The 18,065-nt window shown below is 40.0% G+C and overlaps 1 protein-coding gene across 2 annotated transcripts; it reads right to left on the minus strand.

The window, feature by feature from the left end:
* Window positions 1–276: 276 nt before the first annotated feature.
* On the minus strand, window positions 277–17,680 carry unkl (unk like zinc finger). Of its 2 annotated transcripts, XM_027005575.3 has the most exons (16): window positions 17,555–17,680; window positions 16,303–16,512; window positions 11,065–11,241; window positions 9,634–9,767; window positions 9,376–9,511; window positions 9,146–9,263; window positions 8,936–9,020; window positions 8,679–8,845; window positions 7,975–8,163; window positions 7,352–7,414; window positions 7,033–7,222; window positions 6,497–6,589; window positions 5,971–6,204; window positions 5,387–5,583; window positions 4,900–5,157; window positions 277–4,712 (listed from the first exon to the last, which is right to left on the minus strand). In XM_027005575.3, the coding sequence occupies exons 1-16, from the start codon at window positions 17,617–17,619 to the stop codon at window positions 4,557–4,559; spliced, it is 2,472 nt and encodes an 823-aa protein (XP_026861376.2). In that variant the 5' UTR covers window positions 17,620–17,680; the 3' UTR covers window positions 277–4,556. The 2 variants fall into 2 exon arrangements, with proteins under 2 accessions (XP_026861376.2, XP_026861541.2); XM_027005740.3 differs by lacking the exon at window positions 7,975–8,163.
* Between the last annotated feature and the right edge of the window lie 385 nt (window positions 17,681–18,065).

Raw genomic sequence — 18,065 nt, forward strand, 5'->3', positions numbered from 1 at the left:
ACACACAAAGAATACCGACAGTAAAATGTATAGTTAAAACACTAATTAGAATATAAGACGTTTTATATATCAATGCATACTGTACCAAAATAAGGGATGTGTGTTCATCATTAAGGTCATTCATATTGACCTTAGCAAATACATCTATGATCTGCTGCTTCTTCTGAAAATTGGACATCTCTTTATTCTAGTCATGCTGTAAAACCCTGAGAAAATGCATCTCTTAATCCCATTTAAATTGTTACACTGATAAATACAGAAACTTGAAAACTACACTTGAGTTTAACTTATAAATTTATTTGTCATTTATCGCAGTTCACAAAAACTAGTGCTACATCATAGATCAACTACTCTCCATGGTTTTTCCCCTTTCCAGTGACCCACTTTATATTAAATTTGAATGGTACATTCAATATTCAGGGTTTCAAATGTTAGAATAACCATAACATTAATTACATGGAACTGCAGTTCCAATTGTGGTATTTTGTTTCCTACAAATGTTTACTGTTGTAATAGGTATTATGTTTCTTAGCTAGTTTGCTAAATTTGACCAGGTTCATACATATGTATGTACAAGATTGCATAAATTGTCTGGTTCAATAATCACAATATTGATAAAAAATAAACAAAGAAAACAATTCACAAAAGGTTAATTCCACTGCAGAGCATTATGGTACATCTCCAATACAGTTAATTTACAAATTGCTAAATAACAAACTTTTTTACCAGGTGCTTTGCCTGGCCTTTCATTGCCTAATATTAAAATTATTAATAATAGCAATGGTTATTTGAACAATAATTCCTAATTGAAGGGGTAGGGGGTGTGGCTGACACAGACATTGGGGCTTTTCAGACAAATGTTCATGCTGTGACATTTTCTGCTATGTAAAATAATTTTGGAAATTCACCGTTAACACCTACATTTTTTCCAAAGTTTCATTCACAAATAAAAACTATACACAGTCATAAAAATGCAGGAAAACAGAAAATCATTATTAGTGACTCACATTGTAATCACTTCATCTAAAACATACTCCAAATGATCAGATTAATTAACAGTTGATTTATGACAGTAATTTGACAGTAAATACATTTGTACCGAAAGACATGCTTCTGAGTGTCAGTAACTGCTTGTGCAAGCAATGTGCAACACTTATTTGTAAGGGAAGCTTAAAGTTGACTTTCCCACATCATAAAAGCAAAAAAGCAGTCATTAACAACACAAATGTGTAGAAATCGATAACAGGAAACCTGCACATTGTGGAGTACAGGGCCAATATCCCAAGGCACAAAAATTTGGCTTATTTTATACGATGACATCAAGCCTCTTGATCAATCTAAGAATACTACAAACATTTTTACACAAAGGCACAAATTTGTTCAGGATTTTTGTTTCTTACACAAATATATAATTTCTGTAGGACATCAGCTATTAGTTGTCTGAAATACATAACCACATACAGTGAATTAATCACACACAGCATGTTGATTCATTAATGTGGCATGCAAAAATGTTAGGCCAGTTTAAGTGCAATTCAAGGCCAAAATTTTATTCCTATGCTCTTTGATAACCCATTGTCTGCATCAGCCATTAAGAGTTGTCAGAGAGCCCCCTTTACAATAAATGTTAAATCATAGTCCATTTAGCAAAATTACAGTATACACTAAAAGAATAGATTTTTAATAACAAGCATCGCATTCCATGTTTAACTCTGGATTTAAAAAAAAGTGAGAGACGAACATCAGTCAGATGGAAACTAAAGCAAGCACCATATAGTCCAAATACACTCTTTTCCTGACAGCATACAAGTTGTGCACAAACACTAACATTTCAAAGCCGATTTAATTATTTTACTATAAAGTACTAATCATAAAAAAGAAATTATAGATACTTTGAATAAGCACTAATCCATATGGCCACTCAAGAATATTAACACAAATTTCATTCATATTCATGATCATTCCTTCACTATAGATAACAGCCAATTCAACAGCCCAGTAAGTTATTGTCATTTTAACTGAATAACTAAAGAAATAAAAATATACAAAATGAAGAGTTTAATTCCATTAGTTCTTTTAAATGCACTCCTCATTGTAAATAAGGAACTAGTTTTGGTCATTTTTTAAAAAATAATGTTGCTAATCAATTCATTCAAATGCTAAAAAATAAAATATAAAATTAAGAGACAAAAAAGAAAAAAGACATTTAAAGAAAACAGTAAAGATCTTTGGTAAAACTACGAAATGAGCTTGAAATCCATTAATATTGTCAGCAAAAGCAGTTGGCATAGTCTTCCTGTCAAACTAAACATCAAAAAAACTTTCGTAATAATTCCAAGTCATTTAATTTGAAATTTGAAAGAGAAAAATGGAAAAGAAACTACAATACCACTTTGGTTCATTTGAATCAAGTCAATGTTTGATTTAACAACACCTTTTTTCCTGTAAATTACCTGCAACATTCCAGACGCAGCATACACATTATTTACTTTAACTAAATCCTAAACTGAGATCCAGGAACCAAAAAGAGGGTATAATCCCTCAGCAAAATAGAACTCTGAAAAAAGACAAAACTGTCAACCAACCTTAAAATGAAATACCTCCAAAAAAAGCTGCTTGAACATTACAATACTACTGTGTGATCCATAATAAAATGTTTCCAACATATCCTTTCAGCCACCTAGAACTACACATTCCAGAGCTTCCAAACCATTGGAATTAAAGAATTGTACAAATACCTTACTGCTGTGACAACTCATCACCAACGCATCTGGCAGTGTGATCCAGAGAGCCATCTGAACAGAACTTACACTGGGTCATGCAAATGATTGTTTTTCTGTGGCACAACTGGCCAAATATTATGAATATGAGCTACATAAAGATATTGTTGATTTAACTACCAATGTATAAGAGGAAAACAATATATACATGTCAGCGATGCGAAATAAAAAGTTTGGGCCTGGTCTTTAGATCCTGCATCACAATCACTTTAAAAGTAAACCATTTATCCTCATTATCAAATAAATTTGCATGTGTGTGTACATGACTATTTAACCACACTCACTGCTGTAATATTAAAGGACCAAAAACAAATCAAACAAACAAAAACTAAAAAACAAAATTTCTGATAACACAGTAGTAGGTCATTTCAATTAGATTAACCTAAGCACATTACACTGTTGAATCTGGAAAGAAAGCAAAATAAAACACCGTTTTGTTTATCTGTAAACACTACAGAGCACTGTAAATACTTCTAAAACATTACAAAATGTAAAAAGAAAGCCAGTTTTAATTTTTGTAATCAACAAAATGCACAGATTTATTTCCTGATTTGTATCTTCCTAAACATTTAAATCAAAGATGATTTATCATTTCTAAGAAGCTGCACCCAAAAGCACCATTGCTCATAGAAACACAATGAACGGGGCAGGAGACTCAGTTAGGTCTAAGCTCAGTGTCCGTGTCTGAGCACGGCCACTGACTTACTGAATTTTGAGGAAACACCTTAGTATAGAATGGGGCCGATAGATGCTCAAGTAACTCACAATGTGGAAAAGAGAGAGTAATGAGAAATACATACTTTGTAGAATTTTTGCACAAGCACTGATCTGTGGGTGTTTGCCCTACAATCCTAAACCCCACACAGATGCTTAACGTACTCTAGAAGGCAAGGCACTTGAGAGAGCGCGAGTGACCATAAATCAGGTATGTTCTAGCAAACATATATGATAGGCTAGAAGTGCTACCTAAACAAAAATATCAGTGTGTCTCCAAGGATTTCAGAGCGCACATTCCTTTAAACAACTACATAATGTATTAATAATCACTAAAGAGAGAGAACTTACTAAATGCCTTAGCATACAGTATGTGCCTTACTGATATTACAGCTGCTGGTTATACCTAAAATGCATTCAAAGTTTGCACTTATTTGATTGAAAAATGTAAGTAACAATGTAGTAACTACCATTTAGTACTATTTTATATGAAAACTAGCAATATACTATATCATGATTTAACAGTAAGAAATATGAAATATTCTACCATGTTTCACAGTACACACGAAAGCTTCATACATTAGCGTATCTGGGAAGAAAAAATTCTAAAAAATAATAATCATTAAAAAAAAGAACTACAAAAGCAGCGTAAAGCAAATTTTCTAAAATACCCCTTGACAAACTTCCAGGTCAACAAAGTGCTTTTTTAAAACAAGAAATCAATTCTCTTCACTCAGCTAGTAGCAATAATGATGTTTGACTGATGATTCTGTAATTAACAGTCAAATCGGGGCCAATGGTTCAGATCGCCAGGACAGTTTTTTCAAGGGAACTTGTAATGCATCACGTAAATGAATTATCTAGCTAGTACAAAATATGTATTGCATTTAAGTACTTGATTTATATATCAGTCAAACACCATTTATTAGATTCTAATAAAACTATCATTTAATCACTATATGAAATACTGAAACACAAAAATGCTCTGTAGGAATTGTAAGCATTATATGTATTAGTAGTTCTTCAAAGGGCTATATCTTTAGTACCTTGAATAGCTGTACATCACCACTTCAATATTTTTGTCTTACAGTAAGGACATTCCGTTTTACTAGGAGCACAGTTCTCACAAAGTACATAATGTTGGCAAGGCTGCAGGACGATGCAGCGATCATGCATTTGGCAAACTATACATTTCTTTGACTGAAGCTGATATATTACCTGCATTGAGAAAGAAAGAGTGAACATCAGTGACACGTCAGAACACTTGGTATCATTCAGTGTCATACGTGCATGGCTGACAGTCATGGAGCTGAAAGTTAGCTGTAAGGAGGAGGTTAGTGGCCTAAGTATAGGGTGTGTGAATGTGCCACGACAGGTGGGTGGGCTGGAACTGGGCCCTTCTTACCCCGTCAATGAGCTCCAGGTCGGAGCGCAGCTGGCTCTGGAGGGCATGGAGCTTGGGCAGCGCCAGCTGGTCTAGGTCTCCATAGCTGCGCAGGAGGTGCGTGCTGGGGGAGCGGCACAGCGAGTCGAAGTCACCCTGCAGCTCCGTCAGCTGCCGTTCTGCATCCTCGCGCTTCTGTTCAGCCAGCTGCCGGTCCACCTCGGCCGACCGTGCCTGCTCCTTCGCCTCCTGGGCATCCTTCTGCCACGCCTCGCATGCCTTTGACAAACAGCCAAAATGGAGAAAGATTATATACACTTGTTTATGCAGCTTGTGGGCTTTCTCTGTGCATTTTTGTATGAGTATGTGTGGGGTTTTTTGTGTGCATTTTTGTGTGTGCCCAGCTGATCCCATAATGAGACGGACAAAATGTGGCTGGACACTAAGGAAATAGCATGCCGCGCTCCAGAGAGCAGGGGACAGCCCCAAGGTGTAAAGGCCTTCAGACCTGTTTGACCTGGTGCCAGGCATCCTCCCACTGCTTGATCCTACGCTTGGCCTCCTCCAGTTCACGGAGCAGGCGAGTCAGGTCAGCACTGCCAGACGGCACCACTCCTGAGCCCAGGCTGGTGAACACAGGCGATGGGCTGGACGACAGACTGCCGCTCACAAAGTCCCATATACTTCCTGCTCCACCATTCAGACCTGGGCCACCAACAATCAAATATCTCAAACTGGCATTTAGGTCACGAGAAGGAGATGGCTAGAACATTCTGTATGTATAAAAGACATAGCTTGTATGCAACTTGTAAGGCTGGAGCAATATGAAAATTTGGTCACCGATGGAGCTTTGACAGCGGAAAATGTCATACGATCAAAAATTTGAGACTTAAATAATTTTAGTTAAACAGTGCTTATGTTTTCTCAATTGTCAAATTTCTAAAAGAACAGAAATTCACAAAATTTAAATATATATAAAATACATGTATAAATATAAAATATATAAGGATGTATCCTTAGGGCCCTAGTACATGTTGCATAAAACCCTTCTGTAATGTTTCCTCCAGCGAGTACCCTTGAGGTTGTCCTTACCCAGAGAGTTTTGTGTGGACGCTGGCGTCCCTAGAAGGCCGTGGTCAGTTTTGAGCGCAGCGGTCTGTGTCTGGCTCGTCTGCGGTGCCATTCCAGAGAGGAGAGACTGGGACAGCGACTGGGACAGGGAGCTGAGAGGGGATGCCGACAGGGATGAGGAGGAATGCAGAGAGGAAGAACGGGCCAGGGAGCCGGGAATGTTCACAGGAGCAGAGCCTCCAAGCAACCTCTGAGCTGCCGGGAAGAAGCACAGGCTCAACTGATCTCCTGGGCTAACATGCTTAGAGCAGCTACAGAGAAGTCTTAGCAATACCATATCATGGGTTCGATTTCCAGGTAGCACACATATTGTTGTACTGATAAACATACGCAAGTTTCTCTGGAGAAGAGCCGAATACTGTAAATGTTAAATATAAGGCAGCTTCAGAAACGGAGGTCAGTCCCTGCTTTGGCTGATGCAGATACATGCAGTTGGCTACATACAACAATGGCTGCTGCCAGTATTCTAATAATGGTTACTTCTTACTCGATAAACCAAGGCCATTATTGTCTTGGTCCTCTAGCTCTTTATCAAGGGAGGCAACATTGATGTCACTGAAATTCAAGTCCAGTGCAGATCCTATGAAAGAGGTGGCAAAAAGAGAAAATAAGTTCAGCTGTACGGTGCAAACTTTAAACATAGTAAGGCAATTAAAAAAGTGCTAAGCAAAAACTAAAATATGCTATATCCCAACAGCTAACAGCTATGTAGAGGCTGTAACGATAGACCACTTGAGCAAACCAGCCATAATATACCATTTTCTTTTTTTACTTCCTGGCAAAAGCAGCTTCCCCAAACAGACTGCAGCTCAGGAAAACCTCTAGACATACCGCTTAAATGTGCTCAAACGTACAGCCTGACAGCAGTAATGAAACAGCAGTGTTCTTCCCATCCTGCAGCTCAGTGCTAGCTCACTGTGTACCACAGTCCACCCAGACCAGCTGTGTACTCACTCAGAGCTAATCCACTGCTTGTGCTTGGGCATAGACAGTTACAGGTGGGTTGAGGGACTCGCCACCTACCTATGACTGACTCAACAGTGTTACTCCCTGGATAGAAAGGGGTGGCTTTTGCATTCATGGTGGATAAGGTGGTTGGGGAGGAGCTGTCCGACCCAATACTGGAGGCTAGGCTGGACGTGATGCTGGATGTGATGCTGGACGTGATGCTGGATGCCAGTGGGTTCACCACTGAGAACACGCCACTGTGGCTCTGGGGATGAACAGATAGGGCATAAGCTTGGGCCTAAGGACCGGTGCAGAGACATTTTCCACAGGCATGGAATAAAAGCAACCCAGTATGAACACTAGAGCTGGTTATGAATATACCTGGGGTCTTTACCTGTTTGTCTTGGTCCATTAACTTCTGATTATTTTCTCCAAGCTGGCCTTTCTGGGTCTTTACCTAAAAGCAGACAGCATATCCCATCACAATCTCACACCATCAAAGCAGCCACTCTGTAAGTGGCATTACTTACTCATGAACACCAATTAATAAAATTAATTTAAAAAGAAGCTTTCAGTGGGCTGAGTCAACTCAGTCCTAAAGTTTACTTTAGATTCTGTACGTTAGGAGTACTGACCAATTTGGTTAGAATATATTATGAAATATGAAAATTGGTAATATAGCTATACTATGTTTACTTTCATGTTAGTAATGCACATATTTTCTATTCATAGGCAGTATTCTTAGATAACCAAAGAGAGAGAGAATATAAATTTGAAACAAACGCTTCAATAAGTCGCTAAGTTTCAAATCAATTTTGCAATGTAAAAGCAAAACAATTTTTTTTAAATAACACACCACAAACAGGGAAAAATAAGAAATGGGTAACAAATAAGTGAGAAAACAGAGGTCAAACATAGAAGGGCTTGCAGTGTGTGTGGTGCCCTGCGACGGCACGCCTGACGCACTGGGGGGAAGCCACCGTCAGAGGGCAGAAGGAGAAGCAAGCCATGGAATACCTGATCCTCGCGTTCAAAGCCCGGCGCTTTGGCACAGTTAGCCGTCGGAGAGGAAACACTGGACGTGGTGGACTCTGAACATAAGCTACCATTAGTAAAGCTTTTGGGCCTGCCGACGGGTCCAATTGGGGACAAAGAACTGGTGCTTCCTGAGCTTGCCGTTACAGTCGGACTATTAGAGCATGACACCTGAAGGAGAGAAGCACAGAGGAGCTTAATGAGGGGTTTCCCGGCAGGGCCCAACACCTCGCGTCTATACGTCTCTGTCTCCGCCCACAAAGGGACACAGCAAGCGTTGGCTGCACTGGACAAGCTCGGCTACGCTAACAGTGCTAACAATCTTGCACGAACCCAATTCAGATTTAAAAAGTGAACTGCTCCGATTTGAATTTGAGCAACTCTCCCCTTCAAACAGCACAGACTGCAACAAACAAAATGAACCGCAAGTAAGTTCAAAAGCAACATAACTTGATAGAACCAGACACTACTGAAACAAAATTAATTAATTTAAATTAAAAAAAATTAAGGAAAAAAAAAAAATAATAAAATAAAAAAAATGAAATAAAAAAAAAAAGGCAGGGGACTGGGCGGCCAACCGCAGCATGTAGAGGTAATGTACTGAGCTTGTGGAAGCCTGCATGCTCTTCCTTAGCACAGCAGGGTGCACGGCAGGTGCAGTGTGGGTGGAGCGGGTGGACACATACGCTTGGTGGCTGGCCGTTGTTGCTGCTGCTGCTGGTGATGGAATTGGTGGTGGTGCTCCACTCACTGCTGGGACACTCAGTATACTGCTGGGGGCCCAGCTTGGCCTGGGAGCCAGACTGCATCACTGAGAGCAGAGTGCTCATGGTCTCCTCTGTAGAAGGAATTCCTGAAGGGCACATGAGCCCCCCATTCAGTGATAAAATTGCAAAATCTTCATTAAACACATTTTGAGATGGTCCCTTTCAAGGACACTTACTTTCTACGTGCGCAAACGCACAGAATGGCCCCCTCGGACAATATCCAGTCTGCCTCATGTCATTGCATTTTGTTGACTTGTAGATCTGAAAACAGATACGGTATCATATGACACCTACTGGTCAAAGCTACTGGCAGAAGCAATCCTCTGCATATTAGACAATGCAAAGCCACAGCCCCACACTCTCGCATCTCCATCCCCTCCACCCACCTCAGGGTGGAACTGCTGCTCGGTGCGAGAGTGGCAGTACTGGCACGTGTCTCCGCTCTCACACTTTGATGGTTCTCCCCATTCATCACCGTGCTTCACGCTCGGACAAGGAGTCGACCTGTCAAAAAAAAAATCACAGGCACTCAACACCCATGGGACGCTTATTAAAGTTAAACGCAGCGGTTCTGCTGTCCTGTTGGGGCATGCTTTCCTCACAGCGACCCTGGTACCTGTATTTGAACTTGCGGGGATTTCTTCTTCTATCTCGGCTGTTGTGGTAGTGGGGGCATGCATAGCCCTGCCTGCATAGACGCGGGGGCTTGGTACACTGCTCTGTCTTGTAGTTGGCCAAAACAAAATTGGTGTCTGCAAAAACACAACACAACAACAAAAACAAGACAAAGACTTCAATCACATTTCCTCAATCACACATGCACACCAAGTTTCCATGTGATTCCATGTAGGAGCAGAGGATTGGGGGGTCTCACCTTGCCAACGTGGATCCTCAGTGAGAGTCTTCTCAATCATGGCTTGGCTGGCAAGGACTCCAGGCTGCAGGTCCGGAATACCCTCCCCAGAGCCCAGCTGGCCGTTCTGCAGGGCCTCTTGTGCTTGGATCTCCCTGTGGAAAGACTCACACGTCAGACCAATGACCCAAACATCATATTCAGAGGCAGCAACTCTAAGCTCTAAACACGATCCCTCCACCAAGGAATGCAGCGGTGAGTTCCACATAACAGTTGCTAGGCAACTGCCGGGAGCACATATCTATGGCTTCGTTATTTACTACTTTTGAAAGGGTGAGCGGCGTTCCCGATATATGTGTGCGCCACGCAGGATGCCCTGCGGTGTATTTGTAGGCCCACTCACAACCGTGTGCTCATTTTCAAATGAAGTTAACTGTGGGTTACAACACGACATCAGAGGCAGGTACTAACACGGTACATGTACCCAAGCCATTTTATGAACAAATTGTACTTTTAAAAGAAGTATGGCATCATACTTCTACTCAACTACATTTGTGAGGTCAAAAATGTACTTTTACTCTGTTATATTCATTTCCTCATTACATTTTAGACGATTTTAATTCAATGCACATTTTGTGCGTTTGGTTCATCTGGCAGTGTCGCAACATCTTGCATGTCAGTTGTGGGAGGTTTACTGAGTTCCCTAAAGAGGACCACTGAGTGGAAGCACGTTGCTTCAATGAGTTAGTCAAGTGGATCACTGGAAGTAGACCCACACAATGAACAGTGGACAGCCAACCTTTCCTGCATGGGGAAAAAAAGGACAGCCCTCTCGATGGTGCAGGATATAATTTATGAAAATCACCTACATGCTTTTCTTGAAAACTCACTTATCACTTGAACTAGGTGCTCTTAATGTGTGCATCATTAATATGAAAGTGACATGTCATCCAATGACATCAAGGTTATTCTGATAATCTAACTACATGCAACAGAAAAAAAGCAATAAATGCAGCAGTTGAACGATGTTATGCAATAAGGCCTTAGTTCAAGAGAAAACCTTTTCTATTGTTCTAAAGATAAAGATTTGTTACTGATTTTATATACTGATGTTTCCCATACAGCTTGATTGCCTCACACACACAATATCTAGCCAATATAAAAACCTTTGTGATTATTACATGTAGCAATAAATGTAGCTATAACACATGGCATCAGTTCTCTAGTCCCACATCTTGCTATTGGCAGAATACTGACCCCACCTGAGTGCAATTTTTGGGTACTCTACTTACCCCCATATGGCACAAGTTTATGGGTCATGTGTGATATGTGGTCACTGTTCTGTAGTGTATCACAGTGTAGCGGTTTACCCACAAACATCATTTAGTGTCACATGATACTTGTTGGAGGCAGCAGCGGAAATCCCCTACCTCTGTGGTGGGTGGAGCTTACCGAATGTCATAGACAGGTGGGCGGAGATCGTGGGGGCCGTGGGCGAAGGCACAGTGCAGACCGTTCTTCACGCAGTGCCCCCGTGCGTCTGTCTCGTGGATACATGTGCCAGTCTTGTAGTAGCGCAGGTGGTATTTGCGCTCCGTGTCACCAGTGGTCCGGTGTAAGTAAGGGCAGCTGAGGGGAAGGGAACAGGAGAATGAGTGTCGAGTGGGACAAATTAAGTAATAATCTTAATGAATTCATCAAAATATTAAGCCACCTAAGACATAAGATATTTATCTAGGCAGATAAACCACTTAATTAATCCCAAAGGGAAATTCACTGGTTTACAGCAAAAGTAAACAAGTAATTCTTCAAGATATAATGAAGATATAATATCCTTTAGTAAAATAATTAATATAGAGTGGAAATTGTAAAATATGGTAGTAAGACACACACACACACACACACACACACACACACACACACTTCCTCTAAATGTAATAAAACATTTATGCAAATAAACCCACACAATTAAAAGTAGGACACCTTTTTGTGTGTGTCACAAAAATATGACTGATGACTAGGACACCACTGGTTTGGTTTCCAAAACTTTTTTCAAGGTTTGACTTGAAAAAACCACAGCATATAATACAATGTAGTCCCTCATCTTTCCATGTATTGAATATGCAGAACAGAACCCCACCCTCAACATAACTGAAATGGTGTGGGATTGCATGGCTAGAGAAAAGAACCGAATGTAGCCAGTGTCATCTGGAGAAGCCTGGGATTTTCTTAGAAGGCCACAGATGCATTTCACAGCACTGTACACTGAACTAATGCACCATAATGTAATAATAAAAATAATCTTAATGTGTACTTGCAACAAAATATTGCATCATAATAAAAATAGATTTCTTCATAACACACTTCATATGCACTGAGCTCAAAGCCATGTGTGAAATTTAATAAAAGCAGAATAAAGCCCACAACACAATGTTGGCAATTTAGTGTAGTTTTTCAAATATTTGGAATAAAAATGACAAATTCGCAGTTAATGACCTTGTAAACTGCCAGGTACATAAGTACTTCTCTGGGCTAAAGACCCATTTATACATGACACAATGTGCAAGATCATACATTTACATGACTACAGATAAACATCCTCCCTGATAGAGGTACTGTATTCACTAATGTATTCAATGTATGCAAAAGGCCACTTTGTGTTTTGGACAGAGAGGTGTTAAATTGCACAGGTACATGACAGTTTGCATGTAGCAAGGAAGCTGCAGGAAACCACTAGCCTACAACTATATGCATGTCAATGGGGCACATGATGGACATGTGGGGTTTTTTTGTCAGCATAGGCTAAACCAAATGCTTTCACTGCTCTCCATAATGGTGACATCTGAAAAACAGAATCAAATCAAAGTATTTTCTTTCACAACTCCAGACACACAAGTGCACTTCACTGTTCACAGCTCAAAACATTACACATTTGGTAAACCAATTACCAACCACTTCCTACAGGGTGAGCAGCATGTTGTTGTTCCAATGAAGGAAAAAATATATATCAACAAATCATTAAAATATATTATACTGAGGAAAACAATCACTTTGTGTCCTCTGCCTGTAGCCAACAGGCAAACAAAAACTACAACGTACACCATCCAAATGAGGGCAGACTGTACAAAAAAGTTTTCAAAAGAGTCTCCATTTCTTCCATGTTTTAAAAATTCTTTACTGTGCTCTGGGAAGGCAATATCAACAGGTGTACAAATAACCCTCAAAGATTATAACACAGGTACGCAGGTACTGCGTGAAGCAGCCAGGTTTACGTGTCTACCATTCACCAAATGGCAGAGAGAGTGGAGACATTAAAAGTTGATAAGTGCCGATTGCAGTGATATGACACATAAACCTGAACAGCTATCAAAACAGAAATAGCTTGCAAAATACATACTGCTTCCAGAGAAATACTCTCCACAACATTCAGAATTTACAGTTTTACAGTCAAGTTGTCCAGAACCATACAGATGGATAAGTATTTTGGGAATGGAAAAGCAAATAGATGAGTGACTTAGTAGAAATGTTCTCTTACCCTGGTGACCAATGGGGTTTTGCACAGCAGACTTAACACCCCTGCCCCATCTAATGTTTGTTAGGTTTCTTCATTATCTATTACATAGACTGTATTTATATTTCTGTACATTAAATACACACTCCAATACTGCAATACCTTTGTATAAAAGTCACAAAAATTATTTCAAAATTAGCATAACAATGGTAAGAGATAATATCCAATTATATATCCAATTATATTGACAAATGTTGCCAACAAAAATCAACATTCATTAAAATCCCACAAACAAACATTCATATATTTGTGACTTTTTACTAAGAGTTCAGCTCCAGAATCGTCACCATCCTCATCCACCTCATCCTTTCTCGTGGATACTTTTTAATATAAATAAAGGTTTGAGCCCAGCCTCCCCTCTCCAGCAAAAGCACAGGCTCCACTTTCTGCATAAAGTGCAAAACAGTCCAAGAAATCTAAGAATCAGCCAGCAGTATGGTCTGCACCAGGGAAACTGGAAGCAACAGATGGACAGATGCAGCTTTCCATTTTCTATCTCTCCCTATGTTTACATAATCAGCGCTGCAATACATTTGGTTTTATATAGTATGTTTGACACCTGTTGAATTCTGTTGGTTTTACCCATTATCTTTCTCTTGAACGATGAAATTACATTACATAACTTGCCAACTCAACCCATTAATAATTTTATCTTGTAGCCCACCACTTACAATTAATGGTGAAATCCAATAATTAAAATGGTAATAAAATTGGCCAGTTTCATATACAATTATGTTCCATGCACTTAATTAGACAGACAAAAATGTATGAAGTAACTTAAGACAGACAACAAAGAAAACATCCAATACAGGCTGAGGTAATAAATCACACCCTAGCAGGTCATAGCCCGATAATGAAAATGCTACACATCCAATAATCTTTTCAAATATAGCAACTGCATCTTGCCCAGGTAGCAACAGTTACTATAGCAACAACTGTGATGTCATGTACTGGCTTGTACTGGATGAATGAATGTGCAACACCTTTTATAGTGGAAACTGAGAGACTGAGAATATTCCAATTATTTGCAAACCATGAATATGTATTCTGTTACCATAATCCAACTCTAACTGAAGGACAAGAGAAATGAATAACAAAAATAAATATATGCCCCGACTCAGGAATTTTAATACAAATCAGAACATTTAGATAAAACATACCATATTTCACCTAGTGAATTGTTTATGTAAAACACAGCATGATTAATTTAGCTGACTGGGTATGCATCTTTAGTTTCTTAACAAAGGCAATAATCTTATCTTGTGCACAAAGACAAAGACAATACTCTTAGCTTCTTAAGTGTCACATTTACAGATTAAAAACTAACCAGACTAGTTACATGTAGAAGCTGTTTATTACTCACACACAACACACACAGCAGAACAGAGGTACAGAATACCACTAATGACTGCCATGCCATCAACACATGTGGGCTAGGATACTGCCAGGAGCCCAAACCAAGACAGGAGCAACTGAGGGTAAAGGTCCTCAGGGGTCTAACAGCAGCAATACGGCAGCAGCAGGGCTCGAACCAGCAACCTCCCAACCACAAGCCAACCACCCTAACCACTGCCCATTTATTACTCATTAATACCCACAAAACCAAACAGTTTAATTAACAAGACAAATAATTCTATAAAAAGGTGAATGGATATAAATGCATAAATTCTGTTCTTAAACTACGAGAGGTCCAGAAAGCAACGCCTCTTGGACACAAGTGCACTACTTAATTATGTTTTATGCTTTGACATCCTCTCAGCTGTATCTCCTAATGACAACTGTTGAAGAAATATTATCTCATAGATGCCTTTACAGACAGTGACACAGGTAAAGCTTTGAGATGTTATAATACTCCACTTAGGTCTATTGGCAGTGCTGCAATGTGCATGAATGTAATATCTTTCTGTAGTATTGACCCATATGAAAAACTGTCAACTTTTAAAATTCAGCAATTAAAAGCTTCTAAATTCTTTAATTAATGGAGGTGGAAGAAGTATCGTTTTCAGACTGTTGCACTGACAACACAAGACTTGACTGAATTCATGGTCTAAGTTTGAGAGTTTTATGCAAAGAAACAGAGATCAACTAATATATACAAGTACCTTCAACCTTACTCAACCACAGCCCTAAAAACAAATATCTGCAGTGATGGGCTCAGTGGTTACGGTACTTGACTTGTAATCGGAAGGTTGCCTAGTTAACACCGTTGAGCAATGCCCTTAACCCTCAATTGCTCAAGTTGTACTCAGTCATAATTGTAAGACGCTAAAAGCATCAGCAAAATTCCATAAATATAAATGAACCAATGAGAAAAGACTACGTGCAGAAGCGAGTCAATCACGAGCGAGAAAACGGGGGGTGTGTTCTCCATGTCCCTGCGAGAGGTAAGAAACTCCCATCTAAAATCCCATCAGCGTTCGGCTGACAACACACGCGCAATTAAAAGCATGCTCCGAATAAAAGAACAGCTACGTGTTGTACGTGACACGAACCTACTGCAGCCAGCTCTCGAGTCAAAGAAGGACTAAAACGCGCGTGGTTCATCACCACCAGTGACATCGACGAGTGATAACTAGCAATTCATATATATATATATATAGAGAGAGAGAGAGAGAGAGAGAGAGAGAGAGCTAGATCGCCGTTGTCAGATCACATCATTGTACCATCGTTTGCGCTCTGCGTGGTGAATGTGCGATGCGATGCAGTACGGACGGGGCGTGTACTCCACCGTCCGATTTCACAGAACAATAGGCGAGTCAACAACAGTACCGCGTGCAAACTCTTCGGCCCACCTGCTCAGCTAAATGCTAGAAATACTACGCATTTAACGTTAGCTGCAACTAAGGAATAATTTTCTTTGAAACCACAGATATTTCAGCAATCGAATGTCACCTGAAACTATCAAACACCAGCGCTTAGGGGATGACTACCTAATATTTAAATGTATGTGGCAAGTAATAAAACGGGTGACGTGGTAGTTTGAAACATGTCACGACATCACTACTTTTATATTATGCAGCACATATTCGTGAACTGACAGTATAATGAGAAGTCACTGTCACTGTATACACGTCGTTGATCAGTTTGTGGACGCGTTGTAAAGAACAAAAGTCACTTACTCGTCTCCGTCAGGACATATGCCTGTCGTTTCATCATATTTCGTGCAGTATACATCAGGGCTGTAATTAAAAGTTCCGTCTCTTCTCCTGATCGGTCTCCTTCTTCGCTGGTTTAGAAAATGCCAGTGAAAACAAGTAAATGGCCTATGCTGCGTGCATTTGTGCTGCAAAAACAGCGGGCACTGCTCGGTCCTGAACTCCTTCAAATATCTGCGAAGGGGGGAAAACAGATAATTTATCTTCAAGATAGCTTGCGTGTTGAGCCACCATGCGCTTCCTCAGTGGCGCCAGTTTGCCCGATTACTGAAATAAAAACAGTAACGACTGCCACCAATAACGTCAAAATACATCAAACTAAACAAAAGATAAGCAGTTGGCCAGCTAGCTAGGTAACTATCACCCTAGCTACCGTAAGTTACTTTAACAGGATAGCTTCACTCCGCGTATGCTATCGTGCAACAACTATCACTAAACCGTCACAATTTAAATCGGACACAAATCTTCAAAATCAATTTAAACGGACACAAATGTATCAACAGCAACAAATAAGTTCAAATAAGTTCAAATAAGTTCAAATAAAAGCGCCAATCAAATAGTTTTACAGAACAAATACCGACTAAAGTCAAACTCTGGCTGGCTATTTAACATGGGATCCCAAATAACAAACTATGAAGCTTGCACTAGGTATTTCGCGATTCTGAACCAAACTTACGCAGTCTTCGACGCCCACTCTAGTCATACAACAATTACGTACGTCAAGTGCGCAGCGTAAAGACAGCAATTCAGGCCGAGGCGGAGGAAGAAGAGCTTGCAAGGGAACAAACCAGCTTGTTAGCTAGCTAGCTAACCTACATCTTGCAATCTTCTGGACTAGCTGGTTTGCTGGGCTGACTGAACCATGTCTCCATCAAGCTTTGAAAAAGATGGCTTTCATCTAAAGTAAATGCCTGCTCTTTTGGATTTTGTAGTGCAACAATGCTACAAACATATTACGACATTAAATTTACATGAAATCAATTGTATTCAAATGAGATTAGGATTAGGATTTTTAACATTTAACTGCTAGCTCGCTAACGCTAGCTAAACTGCGTGCATTCGGAAGAATTTACAAAAGGGAAAAGCACCATATTTAAACGCACGAACGACATGGAAATCCCAATTATTACAAATCTCTATCAGAAACCAAAACACCAAAGACACACCATCTTTCGTAAAAACACATTTTCGTTCCTTCAATGTTCTCTTTACTTACGTATAGTGGGTTGGTTTCTCGGTTTGAGGAGAAGCGCTCGCCGCCGTTTTCGAAACCGACGGCATTTTCAGTCAAAACAATAATAGCGCCTGCGCGAGGGCTCTCTCCTCTCCTCGCGCTCTCGCACGCCACTGCACGGCCAATATTAGCAACTGGCGGGACAGACAAACGGAGACGTGGAGCACGCTGCAAAATACATCTACCCAAGCATGCCATGCATGTGTTTCGTGTAATTTTAACTTATACCCATTTAGGAAAAGATGGATATATTTTTTATTTTTATTAAAGAAACTCGATCTCTCTCTAGGAGGTCACATCTATTTCAAACTAAGTGGAAAGCATGACAATGTTTAAATAATGACCTCAAGAAGTGGTATACGTAATCACAGTATGTCAGCCACTTCATATTGCACATTTTTCAAACGGTCGTTTCTCATTGTTTCTAATTTAGATGTTAAAGCCAATATTTTCACCATGACAGTAACCTTACTTGGCTGTGGACGTGTGGACT

Source organism: Electrophorus electricus, chromosome 2, assembly GCF_041902795.1.
Source record: "Electrophorus electricus isolate QZ-2024a chromosome 2, ASM4190279v1, whole genome shotgun sequence".
In the NCBI taxonomy this organism is placed as follows: domain Eukaryota; kingdom Metazoa; phylum Chordata; class Actinopteri; order Gymnotiformes; family Gymnotidae; genus Electrophorus; species Electrophorus electricus.

Excerpts from the sequence above, each read along its gene's own strand:
- unkl (XM_027005575.3), bottom strand. The coding sequence starts at position 17,619 with ATGCCGTCGGTTTCGAAAACGGCGGCGAGCGCTTCTCCTCAAACCGAG. Across the intron at positions 11,242-16,302 it reads ATATGTCCTGACGGAGACGA|CTGCCCTTACTTACACCGGA; the intron begins GTAAGTGACTTT and ends CCTTCCCCTCAG. Across the intron at positions 9,768-11,064 it reads CCACCTGTCTATGACATTCG|GGAGATCCAAGCACAAGAGG; the intron begins GTAAGCTCCACC and ends GTCTTTCCACAG.